Genomic DNA, 14,630 nt, shown 5'->3' with positions numbered 1-14,630 from the left:
TTGCAACTGGGGTCTCAGCACGTCCCCTCTGGGTATTCAGCCAGGCAGCCAGGCCAGCTGGAGTTATATATAAACTTCCTTTTGGAATTTTACCAGCCAAATTCTTAAACGTATTTGGGATGTGGCACACGCTGGTGATCCCGGAGGCAGCAGCACATGAGGGTGCTCTCTGAGCCAAGAGGTTGGGTACTGAGGGATGCAGAGAGCCGAGATGGTCTCAGTGGAGCAGCATCCCTGACAGCCTGAGTGAGACTCCCTCCGCAGATCCGCCAGGCCCGTGATGCTGTCGCCCTTCCAAATGGAGTGCTGAGCCCCTGTTCGTCGCTCACCCTCTTCTTTCCTTCTAACAGCTCCGCTGTGAAATCGACTTTTCATCCTTCTCCACGTGCCATCAGCTGGGAGCTGCATCTTCAGTGCCTTGTCAGGCTGGCGGCTCTCCTGCGGGGTCTGCACAGATGAGTCCCCGGGGCCATGGACTCGCCAGGGCTTCCAGATGAACCTTTCTGGGCAGAAGTGGAGCAGAGCAGCGTGCTGGCTGTTATGGGGAAAAAGGCCGGGAGAGGCTTGTTACCAATAAAAAAGACACCAACTAAGGGCTGCTGTGTATTAGACAGGTTGTGCTAAATGACATCGGCAGTGCAAGCTGCCTTTTAAATGTGGATAATTTGTGTGTACTTACACAGAGGGTTCGGGCTGTCTTGCCGGCCGCAAGAATTCAGGGACAAATACCGGGGACGTTAGTGACGATGATGAGCGAGCGACATCCCATCAGCTAGAGATCAATCAAATATTTTAACCTGCTCAGATGAAGGTCTGCGGGTTTTGCCGGGCTCAGGACACAGGAGGGGGGTCCCCAGGACAGGGTTATTTCCCAAGTCCCTTCCTGCACCTTCCACCGGAGATGAAACCACCCGCAGCCGCCCGGTCCGTTACCCCCGGGCGTGGGCACCCGCGAGCATCCCCATCCCTCCCGCCCCGGGTGCAGCGTGCAGGCGACACCCCCGTGGCAGCCGTTGCTTCCCGGCCCACACCCCCCACTCGTGTTTCTGTGCCGGCTCGGGGGCTCCGTCCCGCACCGGGGAGCCCCCGGAGACCCCGAGCCGGAGAGGGGCCGGGGGCTGAAGCCGGGCGGCGGGACTTGCCCCCAAGCGCGAAGAGACGGGGACTGAAGGGGCGGCGCGGGCGGGGCGGGGGCGGCGGCCCCTTTAAGCGCGCCCCCCCCCCCCCCCCCGCCGCCTCCCGCGCAGCCGGGCGTTGCATCAGGCACGTGCGCGCCGCCGGCCGGCCCGCGGGGGCGCGCCCCGCCCCGCCCCGCCCCTCCCCTCGCCGGCGGCGCGCGCGGGGCCGGCGCGGCGCGCGCGCCCCCGCGTTAGTCGCGTGGTCCCCGCGCGTCTCCATATTGCGGCGGCGGTTGAGGGGAAGGGGGGGAGGGGGGCGGGCGGGCAGCGCGGCGGCGGCGGGGCTCGGGGAGTTCCCCGAGCGGGGCGGGGGCGCGCAGATGGCGACGCAGGTGGAGGCGCTGCTGCCTGGCGCCCCGCTGCTGCCCGCCGAGGAGCGCGCCCTGGTGCTGAAGCCGCCGCAGGACGGCGGCCGGGAGAAGGGCGAGCCGCCCATGGGCCCCGACGGCGGTCCCGCGGCGCCGCGGCCGCCCAGCGCCAAGCAGCAGAAGGAGGAGAGCAACAACCAGGAGAAGGAGAGCCTGCTGCGAGCAGGCGGCGAGGCGGAGGACGGCGGCGAGGCGGGCGGCGCGGGGCGCCGGGAGTTCATCGAGGCCCCGCCGCCCAAGGTGAACCCCTGGACGAAGAACGCCAACGCCGCCGCGCCGGCGGTGAACGGGCAGTCGCCTCCAGGTGGGTGCCGGGGGATGGCGGGGGGGGGGGGGGGGGGTTGCGCCGCCGACCGCGCCCCGGCCGGCCGCGCCATGCGGCACGGCGTGGGGACGGCGCCGCGCCTGCGGCCTGCCGGGGAGCGGGGCCGCGGCCGGCGTGAGGGGAGCGCGGCGCGGGGACGGGGGGTGGCGGGGGTGGGGGGGTGTGTGTGTGTGTGTGTGCGCGCGCGGGGGGGGGGGGGTCGCTGGAAGTAGGAAGCGGCGGCGCAGTCTGTGGCCATGAGGCGGGGAGCGCGTGTGCGGGGGAGGGGAGCGCGGCCCGGCCCGGGCAGCGGCCATGAGGCGGGGGGGGGGGGTGGTGTGTGAGGTGAGGCGGGGGGCGCTGAGGGCCCGGTGGGCCTGGGCGTGCGGCGGTCGAAGGCGCGAGGCGACCGGGCCGTGGCGGCGGGCAGGCGGCGATCGCCACCCCCCCCCCCGGTCCCCGTTCCCCCCCCCCCCCCCCCCCCCCCCCCGCTCCCAGCATTCCGCCGCAGCGCAGCGCAGGCAACGTGGTCGCTTCTCCGGGCGCCGCCAGCGTGCGGCTTCCCCCGGGAGCGCGGCCCGGCCCCCGCCGCTCCCCGCCACCGCCCCCCCCCCCCACCCCACCCCGGGGAAGGCGGCGGGGGAGGCCCTTTCCCGGCCCTTTCCCGGCGCTGCCCACGTGTGCGCGGCGGCGGCTCCCCCCGTCGTGCAGGCCGCGCCGCCTTTCTCTGCCGACTCATGGCGGCGGCCGGGGCGGCGGGGCTGGGGGCTGCGGCCGAGCGCGGCTCTGCCCCTGCACGCTGCCACCGCGGGTGGAGGTTGTCAGCAGCGAAGCGTGCGCGGCCGGGGGGGGGGGGGTGTCCCCAAAAGGGAGTCGCGTGGGGAAGCGGAGGGGCAGCGTCTAGCGACTGGGCGACGCTGTCCAAATCGCGTTTGTAACCCGCTGCTGTCGTCAGCAAAGGCTGAAATTGCAGAACACCATTTCCTCGGAGGTTGGGATAGGGGCTGATTTTACCAGCGGGGCTTCGCTCGTACCTGCTTCAAGTCAATCGGTGCCATGAGGAAAACGCAGAAGTTTTCCCGAAGCGTCTTGTTTGGGAAAGACTTAATTTTTTCCGGCCTGCCTCTTAACTCTAAAATCACACTGCCAGATATGACATCAGATTCCCAGTTACTGTATGTGCTAGTGTTTTGCAAGAACTGTTACTGCCTGGCATGATGATTCATCAGAGGTATTGATCTTTGAAAGATGGACAGCTCTGCAATTTCCACCTGTAAAGCTGTCGTCTTAATGGGGAGTATAGAGGAGAAGTGAATTGTGCCAGGTAAAAGTCCATGTTTGGGTTGTTTGGTGGTTTGTCACTGTATGCATCAACATAAGCAAAGCTTAACGAAATCCAGGACAGCGTGGCTGTCTGCATTTGCCTCTTGTGGTATGGCGTAAAACTGGTCACATCACTCCTTTGTGTGGAAGCCTCGCTCAATCACACAACCTTCTCAGGTAACAGTCCCTAGAAATAAACCAAAAGATGCAAAACCACAAGATTGAACATTCCTGTTTGGGGCTTACATCTGAGGCGTGTCCAGATTCGTTACCAGGCCTGTCGCAAAGGTGGGTGACTCGTCGGAGCGAGCAACTGAGGCAGGAGCCAGCAAGACAGGCTGCCCAGCACAAGGAGGGAGCCCTTGCAACTCCTGACAGGACTTTTTGAGGGAGAGTGTGTCAGTAGCATGTCCACCCTATGGTAAGGCAAGGGATTAATGCTGCGACACTCAGAATTTTGGGCCTGGCACAGTTGTCCTGGGAGTCCCAAAGGTGTTTAAATAATGGAATTCGTTAGTAGTGTGTTTTGGGATGCTTGGCAGCAGCGACTGGTTCCTGCAGTGCCCCAGACACTGCTGCTTGGCTCTCCTCTCTTGGGGCATTGTTTCTTTTGCTGCTTGTTTGTTAGCAGAAGAGAAAACGTGTAAAATAAACACGGCTGGCAAACTCCCACAAGAGGCAGGCTGGCAGCTGACCGTGCCTGGCGGCCCTTCACCTAAGTACCTTCTTGTAGAGTTTGCAGGCTCCTGTTCTTTGCTGCTTTGGGTGGAGGATTTCTTTTGGCAAATACTTACAAAAAGACATTTGGAGCATGAGTTTGTGTGAAAGGTGGTGTGGTGAGGTGAGTTGTCTTGTTGAAGTGACCTCCAGGAGGTTCGCCTAAGGAAAGTGACTCGTTTGTACGCTTGAAGCAGACTGAGGGCTTTTAAACTCTGGAAAGTCACTGCTGGATGTTTTTTTGGTTTTTCAGCAAAGCTTAGCATGGCACACGATACAGCAGTGATCCAGAGCAGTGCTTGTCTTCTGGAGATACTAAAGTTTCCAGCCCTGATCCTGCCAGAGGTAGTGAGGAGACCAAGGAGCCTAGTGAGGACAGCTCTGTAAAGATAAAGGGATCCCTCTATGACTTGTTTTACAGGCTTTGAAAGCCCTAATTTTTTATAATAATTATATTAATTATGGACCTGTGGAGGAGATTTAATGGACAAGACCTACTCCTTAGGTGTTCACCCATTCTATAATGGTCTGTGTTGGAACTGGTGCTGATAAAAGTAAAGGCACTGGAGCTCTCGCTCAGAATAAACAGAGCCTCCTTCAAGATCTCTGTGAGTTTCTGCTGTCTGTGTCAGAATATGGGTAGGGAAGAGCTTAACAAATGCACCTCTGGTGGTTTTGAACTGTTTGACTCACTGCAGCTGGGAAAGTTAAATGCATTCGGGGGGCTGAGGTAGGGACTGAAGAACATTGTCCTTTTTTGACAGATTAGGATTTATCTTCAGAAGTTGGTGTCTTGCCTACCTGCTGCAGCATTTTTACGCTTGAGGGTGGCAGTGAGGTCTGTAATAGGATGTTTGAGTCAATGTTTCTGCTTTTTCAGGAAGGAGGACTATTGAAGCAAAGCCTCTCCTTGCTGCTTAACCCCTCCTCCCAAAAGCGCAACGGCGTGACAGTAAGTGGAGCAACCATTAGATCGAGTTAGACAACAGTGATACTGCTGATGCTGTAAGCAGAGGCTGAGGCTCAACTGGATTGGCACAGCAGAACATTTTCCTGGTGTCCTGACAAGATGCGTGTTACGGTTCTATTCGTGTGTGTTTCAGAGTCAGGGTACAGGAGAGCAGGGGGGATCCTTTGAGCCCTGAGATAACACGCGGTCCTGTCCTATGTGGCAAGGCTTGTACTTGACACAGCTTACTGCTTGTGAGGGACGCTGGCAGAGCTGGTAATGATGCCTCATTTTTACTCTCTAATGATCTAGTAATGAGGTCTGTGTGACTGTCCCCTCGTTATTATACGTTCTCTTCTTATCATGTAAATAAATGCAGCCAGCAGCCTGACTGGCGAAGGCATGATGGTAGTGTGTGTGTCTGCAGTAGCAAAGGAAACATTTTCTGGCAAAACCAGCTTTACACTTTTGGCTATAAACCAAATCCAAAGTATTTTCTCAAATTCTTCTATAGAGCAGAAGTGTGGCTTGCCGTTAAGACAGCTCGACCTTCTGGAACATGCTGTACTCCTCCGCTGTGCCCTGCACCAGGGCTGGTGCTGATGCAAGCATTGGTGCAGACAGGTGTTAACAGCACCCCGTTTTGAAAACCTGCTGGATTTATTTCAAGAAATGTTGCATCAAGGCACTTGGCACTTCTTAATTTTTAAACCTATTTACATCTTGGAAGTAAGAACACGCAGGTTTTAATCACTGGCACTGCAATTGCCGAGCTTTGCCTGCACTAAGTTTAATGCCGGTTTTTGTTCTCATTGCAAACGCTCGGCCAGGAGAAAGCGGCGTATTTCCTAGTGGAGATGCAGGAGGTGTTTTAATTTCTTGAGTAGAGTTTCTTGCTTGCCATTTGGCAAATGCACTGGGCGGATAGGCAGTGCTTTCCAGAAGGCACACCTTAGTTGCTAGCAGCAAGCACCAGAGGTTAGCTGACTATTGTTCAGAGAGAGCGTGTGTTGCTTTATGCCAGAACAGACACTAGGTTGGCTACTGGTACTGAGGAGAAGGCAGGGGAAGATTCATTAGCTTCTCACCCTTTGCTGACTAACTCCCCATGGGGCTTTCCTTGAAACCAGCCTCCAGTACAGGAGATAAGATGTATGGGAAGCTTATTTTACCTTTGGCATTTCTTTGCATTCAGAGTAGACGTGCGCATCTGCCTGCTTGGGTATCCAGCTCGGTAGTGCTGTGCACACCTATTTCCAAAGTGTTGGGCAATTCTTGCTCTGTCGTGGCTTGTAATTGTGGAGCTCTCCTGGCTGTTTGTTGCAACAGAGCTGCTATCGCAGCAGGAGTCCTCCCGCCCCGCCCCAAGTTTCCTCTCTGAAATACTGTTTTGTTCCGATCCCACAACTCACGTTTGAGTAACTCTTCCCGTTTTGTCGGGGAGGATGAGGGTAACTGGAACTTGCTGCTCCAAAAAACTGTGAAGCTTAGTGTTTTCCCTCCCCTGCATACCTTTGCCCTTCAGCTTTGTGCTGGACCTTTGCCCTGCTCTGCACTGTTTGTTTCGGGAAGGCTGGGGAATGCGGCGCAGCTCCTGAGAGCTGACTCACTGGCCCTGGTTGCTGGGCTTCAGCGCTCACTTCTGCTGCGACCTCCGGTTCCAGATTGCCAGGTCCAAGGCATCGCTGGAGGATTCTCACTGACCACCTCCTTACCCTCACAGCTCTTCTTTTAAGCTGTTTATTGCCTGTGGTGCCATGGGGGTTTCCACCAGCGTTGCGTCTGGGATCACTGGACTGGGCAGCAGAAAGACTTGGGTCAGATGTGAAGACAAAGTGCAAAAAGCTGGGCTGGGAATGGGGGCACTGGGGCTGCAATGCTCTGCTCTCCCTTCCAGATTATGACACCTGATCCTTTCGCTGTGCTTGAATAGTGTGAAATTATCCTCAGGGGAACGCCAAATGCCGATTTGGATAGAGTTAGGTTGCTCTTTGCATACTTGAAACTACTTTGTAATGTATCTCCGACAGCACCTCAGTGGCAGTGCTTGTTTGGCTAAATAAGGAATGTGCATTTTAGTAGAAAGCTGTGCTGTCTAGACCAGGTTGAATGTTTTAATCCTTACTACAGCTGCAAACAGAAGGGCTTTAAAAAAAAATCTTAATGAAAACTTAAGTAGACTTGAATACTGCCAGAGGTCTGTGGTGTCCTTTATGGTGGTGCACCTCTCGGAGGAGCTCTGCTCCCATCTCAGGAACCAGGTAAACAGAGGTACAGTGACCTCGCTGCAGATCTGGCAGATAACTGATAGGAGAGCTGGGAAGGCTTTTGGCTCTGCTCTTACCGTAAGTCCAGTTGGGAGTGGTGAGCTTTGTTCATTCCCAACCATGATACCCATTTACATTATGGTCTCTAATATGTTATTTATCCTCTGATCGTTTTGGCATTGGAACCTTTGTTGACTTCCTACCAACGGCTTAAGTCTCCGTGCTGCTGGCTCTGTCACATCCCTGGCTTGCTGTGCACACAGGGAGCTTGGGGAACGAGGTGGTGGTGCAGCCTTGGTGATACCTGCTGGGATCTCTCATGGTGGTAATGCCATCTGGGTGGAGCTTTGCATGGGCTGGAAGTCATCTCCTGGGGTTGGGTAGAGTTCTGGGTGCTCTCTGGCATGGCCAGTTCTGCATTTGTCCCTTTCTTTGCTTGAGACCTGCTTTAGTTCCAGACTCATTCTGCAGGTCCAGGTCCTTGTTAGTGATCTCTGAGTAGAGTTGGGAGACTTTTCTCCTTGCATTGAAATAACTGGCTAATCTGAATATCTAGTAGCAAATGATACAGCTGCGTGACTTGAGCAGGTCAGAGGAGAGGTAAAAGAAAGGCTTTAGAGAAGTTAATGCAGTGCTGTGAGAACTTAAAGCAGCTACTTGTGTATTTAGGCAACAATAATTGGTGATCAGAACAAACGGGAACTGAATTTGGCCTTGAATAAATCAATTGCCAGACTTCTTTCTGGGGAGAGTCCCAGGTCAGGGTCAGTCTGGATTGCTTGGCTGAAAGGAGAAGTGGGTGCGCTTGTGAAGGTCTCAGAGCCACAGAGTAAAAACTGGCACAAGGCATTTGGTGAAAATAGGTTTGCTGATGGCAGTTCTAACACTGTGCAAGATGCACGTTTTTTTGAGGAAGGGTTGTGGAAATGGTGGTCAAGTCAAGTGTCAACATGTTTCTAAACAGAGGCTCATCCTGTAATTGCAGGTTTCCAGAAGATCCTTCTAACTGAACTTTCCTCTGTCAGAGCATGTGTGTGTGTGACAGTTTGGGGGGCTTCTGTGGGCAGGCCTGGGTGGGTTGCCTTTTCTGAACAAATTGGCGTGTGACGTGTTGTGGCTCTGCTGGTTTCAGTACTGCATCGGGCTGCCAGAGCCATCCTTAGCAAGTTGTCCAGCCCAGCTTTGGTGTGACACTCGCTATGGATTTTGCCAGGATCAAGAGCTCTTCCCGCAGCATTAAAGCTACATGTGCCGGGGGATATTCTGCTGTGACGTACAAGGAGAGAGGGAGGAGGGGCTGTGAACTGGCTGATTTAATACCTGCCTTATCAGTGGTTTACCTTCAGTGTCCTTCTGGAGCAAAGCTGACTTAGGAGCAGCAGTTTGCCTTGACACTTCCATGTGTTGCAGCACCGTACAGGAATGCGCAGCAGGCTTCAGTACTCTGCGGTGGTTGTGATTTTATTTTTGTTTTTTTGGGTTTGAATCATCCTGTTCCTTTACATGGTCACAAGTCAGAAGGATTGGTAGAGATCTCTGCAGCGGATAGCTTGGGGCTCTGATGGTGTGTGGGAGGTGACCATGGTGGACCTGGCTGGGTTGGATGCTCTGGCACGACAGATGAGGCGGAAGCCTCCATTTGCTTTAGAAATGGTCAATGGAGGTGGCTGTTGGTGTGACACAGGTCATGTCAGTGCTGCTCAGTCTGGTTCAGGTGGCATCAGAAGTGACACAGGCACCCTTTCTTTCCTTGATCTAGAAGATGGTATTCTGGTTCCCTCTGAAGCGTGCGTGGCACGCACAACGTGCTGGCAGGTGCAGCTTGCCCTGACCTGCTGTCCTGGGGAAGCACGTTCGCTTCCTGCTGGGCACCCCTTGAAGTGGCTGGAAACAGAGTCTGCAACCTGCTGCTTTAGCAGGCGGAGCTGGCCTGTGACCTGGCCACATGCCTGCAGGTGCTTCTCTGCACTCCTGACTTGCTCCCTGAAGTGGCCCTGGCCTCGGCTGGGGCCCAGGAGAGGCATCCCTGCCCCACAAGGAGGGTGCTGGAGGAGAAGCATCTCTGGTGCTCCACAGTGATCCTTGCTCGGTTGCTGTCAGGCTCTGCGGAGATCCCTTGGTGACGGTGAGAGTGATAGCCAAGGGGGCAATGGGGAGAAACGGGGGCTTGGATGGGGCTTGTGAACCTCACGTGTCCTTGACACACGAGCCAGAGTTAAACCGTGATTGGAAAGCCGGGGAGGGGGGGTGGGGGGTGGAAACGTGCTGCGTGTCCTTCCCGTTGGGTGCCAGTGCATAAGCCTGGGTGGGGGGCGGCGTGCAGGTGGGAGCCCAGTGCTGCTCCGTTCTTCCCTACGCAGGTATGGGGGTGCAGCCCCAGAGGCTCGGGGGGTGGTGGGAGGAAGCAGAGTGCGCCCTAAGCACACTGCTGAGCACGTTTTTCCAGCTGAGCGGCGGCGTGTGCCGTGCTCCTGCAGAGTGACTCTGCAGTCTGCAGGTCATGGCTGCGTGCTGGAAGGGATCCGTCGGCAATAGGGAGGGTGCAGGGGGCTGCTTATCTCTTCTCCTTTCCTGGTAGTCATTTGACTTTTTTGACTTGGCTGCTGGATGCATGTGTGGAGAGAACAGAGGATTTTCAGGGCTGGATATGTTAGGTTTTAAGAAGTCTAAAACACTGAGAAAAGAGGTGAGTTTTTCCTGACTAAACATGTGGGGAAACAAGTATGGAATTGGAAAAGCCACAAAAATGAGGAAAGGGTAGAGTTTTGTTGATGGGAAAGTAAGAGAAAAGGTGTGTGAGGAGATGGGTGTTTTAACCTGCCTGGTAACTCGGAGGTGCTGCCAGAAGGTGGGTACATTGCTAAATACATAGGTAGCACTATCCCTCCGCAGATTATTTGTAATACATATTCAGCCTTCACACTAAATTCACTCTGCTTTTATTTTTTCTTTCCTCTTTATAACTGTGCTTTTGAAAGCTTCTGGTCAGTGGTGCAAATGAGTGATTATTATTTTACTGAATGTTAGTTACCAAACTGACTGGTTTGCGCACTTACGGACGATGAAGCTAGTGATGGAATGAAATAGAGAGAACTTATAAGCCAGCATTCACTTCACTTCAAACTATAGGAAATTAATTTCTTCAGATTCTCCAAATTCAGATACTCCATTTTTTTGTCTTAAGTGTTGCAAAAGAAGCACTGAGTTTATTCCCACAAGACACTTAGGATTCTCACTACAATAATTTTATACCTTTACTGTGACCCTTCTAAATAGTCACAAAGTCAGCATAGCTTGGGAGCAATGTCTGTTTATGTCAGCTCTCCCAGCCTCACAGAACAAGCCTACTGAAAATAAAGACTTGACCATAATAACAAATAGCAATGCTCTTGGCCTCATCTAGTGTGAGAAGAGACATTTAAAGGAGTGACTGAAGCACTTTGCCCTACCTGTGTATCTCCAGACCGACTCACGTTGACAAGTCAGCTACAAGGCTGTGCAAGGGGGCAAGTAAAGGTAAAAAAACAAAGCAAAGATTTAAGTGTGAAGAGTGACACCAGTATGCATGATGCCGAGAAGTTATTTGACTGTAGCAGTAGATACTGAAATGTGGAGAAATGCATCCCAAAAATGTTGTTGGGAGGTTTTACTCTGACTGAAACAGAAGTGATAGAATATTTGTGCATGAGATCCCACCCAACCAGACAGAAAAGTGAATCACGGAGGTGTCTCCAGCATGTGCTCAGATGACAAAGCATGAGACTTTGCTGGCTGTAATCATATTAAATTTCACTTCTCAGCTAAACCTTGAGAGCTCGGGGGAATACCTAATATGATCTAATGCATCTTCTGAGTGCTCAGAAATCCTCTGCCACTGCAGACAGTCCTGCACTGAGCTGAACAAAAGGGGGACTGATTTCTTGTGGCTTCCCAAACTTGGGTGAATTCTTCTAACTCCCCCTTTTTAGTTGGAGAATGACAGAGGTGACATTTGCATGCTCTGTAGGGGAGGAATTTGCTCTAAGTGACCCTTGTTTTTAAAATGTAAAATTAAACCTGTAAGTGCAACTGTGAATACGATTTGGAAGAGATGGTGCAGATTACAGGTGGACAACCCTCTTGACTTCAGTTGGAACTGAAATTGGAGTTGATCTAAATAACAGCAGAGAAGTGGAACCAAGCAAGGATGGAGTTTGAGGGTGATTGGAAAAGCTGTGTGTTTGATTAAAAACAATCAAATAGACTGGACCAGAGGGGGGAACATCTCAGACTGTGAGTCTGATTTCTGATTCAGTTAAGAGATTTAATTATTTTGTCTTCACTGTGCTGCCTTGTGTATCCTACAGACCCCCTGCTTGGCCCTCTGCCCACAGCCCTAAGGTGGAGAGTGCCTCGCAATTTTCAGTTGTGGCGTTTTATGGCATCCCTGCCTGATGTTACAGGGCAGACCCATAATACTGGGGCTTTTGGGGGGGGGGGGGGGGTGGGATCCTCTTTCATGGAGAGGCTGGATTTCTGCTACAGTAATGGGTTCTCCGCTGTAGTGTCTTGCTCACTGCTTATTGAGCTGTCCTTAGGCAAAGCTTCGTGGTGATGTCTGAGACTGCCTGCCCTTGACGCGCACTTAGAAAAGCGTGTTGCAGAGCAGTGTGTGATGACCCTGTCAGAGGGAAATGCCATCCTGTATTGATTTCCACAGCGTGGGATCCAGTTGGCTTCTAGGCCACACCAAAATGGTTCCTGTATTTCAGCAAGAGTCCCTGACACATGTTAATTTTGCTTGACCGTGTCTGAAATTCTAGTGCCTGTTCAATATCCAGTAGCTTAAAGAACAGTTTGGGAAGGGTGACTGTGATCATTGGGCCTAGACTGGGTTGGTCTTCTGGAAGGCTGGAGACTTCCAGTGGTGTCACTTGAGGCTTACTGGTGATTAAAGGATGTGAGGTGGAGAGCTGGGTCACCAGCTGCTTCGCGGGAACAGTAATCGGGCACCTTTAAGGTGCCTTGTACTTTCTCCGCAGCTTTTTGTCAGGTGCGTGAATAGCAGTGTTAGGGCTTATGGTTGGAGCAGTAGTGCTTTGCTGCTTGTCCATTTTGGAGATGGGGGGAGGAGTTAATGGCAGAGAACACCCAGTGTTTGTTCTTTCCAGTGCAAGCACTGATAAGTGGATGGGAGAAAAAACAGCCGTGACCTTACAGTTATTCCTCGTGTGCCTGCGCATATACGAGTGTTGCATTTGCAAGACTGTCTGTTTGGAGAGATCTCGGGTTTTTTTCTGGTCAGGCTGACCAGATGCATTCCTCAGAACCCCGTTGGCATCTCCGGTGCTCGGAGAAGAGACCTGGACCCTTTTCCAAGCAGATCTCTGGAAGGTGCTTTTGCCAGGCACAGTGCTGGTCCCAGTAGTGATCGTGTCTTCAGCCAGTGTCGCAGTCCTGCTCGGTCAGCTCTGCTCCTCTTCTGTCTGGAAGAGACTGAATGTCAGCATTAAGGTACTAATTTAGTGTGTGGTGAGAAGTTAAAGCTAGGGAGCTATCTCACTCAGTTAATGCTCTGATTTTGGAGTAGGTGATTTTTGTCCCATGGGTGTTCCTTTTGCAGCTCGGTGATGCTGGAAGTCTTCATCCCTTTTCAACTATATGAAGTTACAGGGGCACCCCAGCTGAGCTTCACCAAAACCATGGTTGTTTATACACTAAAAATGTATTTCAAGCATTTGTTTCCACATGGTTTGTGGGAAATCAGTGTCAGAGCTCACACTGACTGCAGCTCTTCAGCCTCTTAGTGTAGGTGATAGGGGTGTCTGAGAAGGAAACAAGCCTCTCCTTTGGATGGAGAGCAGAAAACCATTTACTGGGGGTCTGGTGGTCTGGATACCCATGCAGAGGAAGTGATTTGGGAGCTGATAAACGCTTCTGTAGTTTTTTTTTTTTTACGTTGCACAGACCTTATTGGTGTCATAGGACCTAACCAACATCAGGTTAGGGTTGAGCCATCTGGTTTGGATCTTTTACCCATCTCAAGCTTCAGCTTCTCTTTGAGGGGGTAAAGATACTTGTTATTACAGTAGCTGAGCATTGTTAAGAGATATGGGAGGTGTTTGCCCAGACCTGGCAGCTGGGGAGGGTTGGGAAGATCTGGGTGGCTGAGAGCCGGACCCTCCCTGAGCCTGCTTGGCAAGTAATGAAGGAGGAGAGCAGGAAGCGAGCAGGATCTCAGGAGGGACGTAATTGTCCATGCTAATCTTTGGGTTTGGGGTTTCTTGCTTTGCTACTTTTTCCTAGCAGACCTCACCCCCTTCTCTGCTGAGCATTGCTTTGAAGAGGCCTGTAACTGTCTTGGGAACCTGTGCAGGCACTACCTTGGCCTCTGAGGGGGAGCCAGGTGATACAGATTTGAGCTGAAAAGTTGCCTGAGGATGGTGAAGGGATTCGAGCAGCACTGGTCTCTTTGCAGCAGATGCTGGACTATGTAATTTGGACCTTCTCCCTGCCTGTGCTGTTTGCACTGGGAGGATTGCTGGCATAGCCAGAGGAGCAGAACTGAATTGTCCCTGCCGGGCGGCAGGACAGATTAGGAGGAGAGATCCTCAGACATCCTGCTGTCCGCCAGCATTTCCCTTCCCCAGCCCTCTCCCGGGCAGCCAGCGCAGCCCTGCAGCTTTCGAGCCATTGTGACCGAGTTCTGGTCACGTCTCTGCTGCCGAGTCCCCGCATGACCTTGGAGAGGTCATTTTTTTGCTGACGTCCAAGTCTTTTGTCTGCAAAACGTGGAGGATGATTTAGTTACAACTTAATGGGTCAAAAGCCAGAACAAATCAGCTGGCTTCTCCCTGTAGCAGTAGCAGTGTGGATGAGCCCTGTGTCCTGCTGGGAGCAGCGGAGGAGCGTGTTGTCGTGTATGCTTGTACCTGTGCATGCAGAGGAGCAGCCCTCGCTCCACACACCGGTGCAGTGGTACCAGTCAGTGTGCTTTGGTGACCGACAGGTAACAGAAAGCAGATGGAGGTCATTTTTCCCCCAGTTTGGAGAGCAGAAGGGTAATTGCAGGGGGCTGGTGGCGGGCGTCAGGGTGCAGGGAACTGGTCAGAGTGCTGGCACTCCGCCTGCGGCTGTGCTGCCCCTCTCGGCAGTTACGGCTGTGGGTTGCTGTAATAACGAGTCAGCGTTTCTCTTGCGTCAGGGCTAATGAGCTGCTCTTCAGCTACTGCCTCTCAGGCCCTGCTGGGAAGAAGCAGCATCCGTGACAGAAGAGGCGTGCTGGTGGCAGAGAGGCTGGGGGCAGGCAGCGGGTGGTGGAGGTCCCTTCCTGACTAGCTACTGTGCAGGGAGAAGGGAGGTGAGCAGGGAGAAGGCAGGCTTCCTGTGAGGGGGTTTGGATTTGACACTGAAGCGTGGCTGGCTGAGGAGCCTGGTTAGCAGCATGCTTCTGCAGTGAGCGGGGGGGGCAGCAGAGGGGAGATGTGTGCTCATAAATGGGATAGCCTTTCTGGACCTGTCCCAGATACCTGAATAGCAGTGGTG

At 53.4% G+C, this 14,630-nt stretch overlaps 1 protein-coding gene across 1 annotated transcript in view; it reads left to right on the top strand.

Moving 5' to 3' along the window:
- Window positions 1–1,489: 1,489 nt before the first annotated feature.
- Window positions 1,490–14,630, top strand: part of LARP1 (La ribonucleoprotein 1, translational regulator) — a 48,521-nt gene continuing 35,380 nt past the window's right edge. The window contains exon 1 of the mRNA XM_074883791.1: window positions 1,490–1,850. Coding sequence (XP_074739892.1) covers window positions 1,499–1,850 — 352 coding nt within the window. The 5' untranslated portion in view covers window positions 1,490–1,498. The remainder of the gene's footprint in view (window positions 1,851–14,630) is intronic.

Source organism: Strix uralensis, chromosome 14 (assembly GCF_047716275.1).
Source record: "Strix uralensis isolate ZFMK-TIS-50842 chromosome 14, bStrUra1, whole genome shotgun sequence".
NCBI classification, from domain to species: Eukaryota; Metazoa; Chordata; class Aves; order Strigiformes; family Strigidae; genus Strix; species Strix uralensis.
This window is presented reverse-complemented; position numbering and strand designations above follow the sequence as displayed.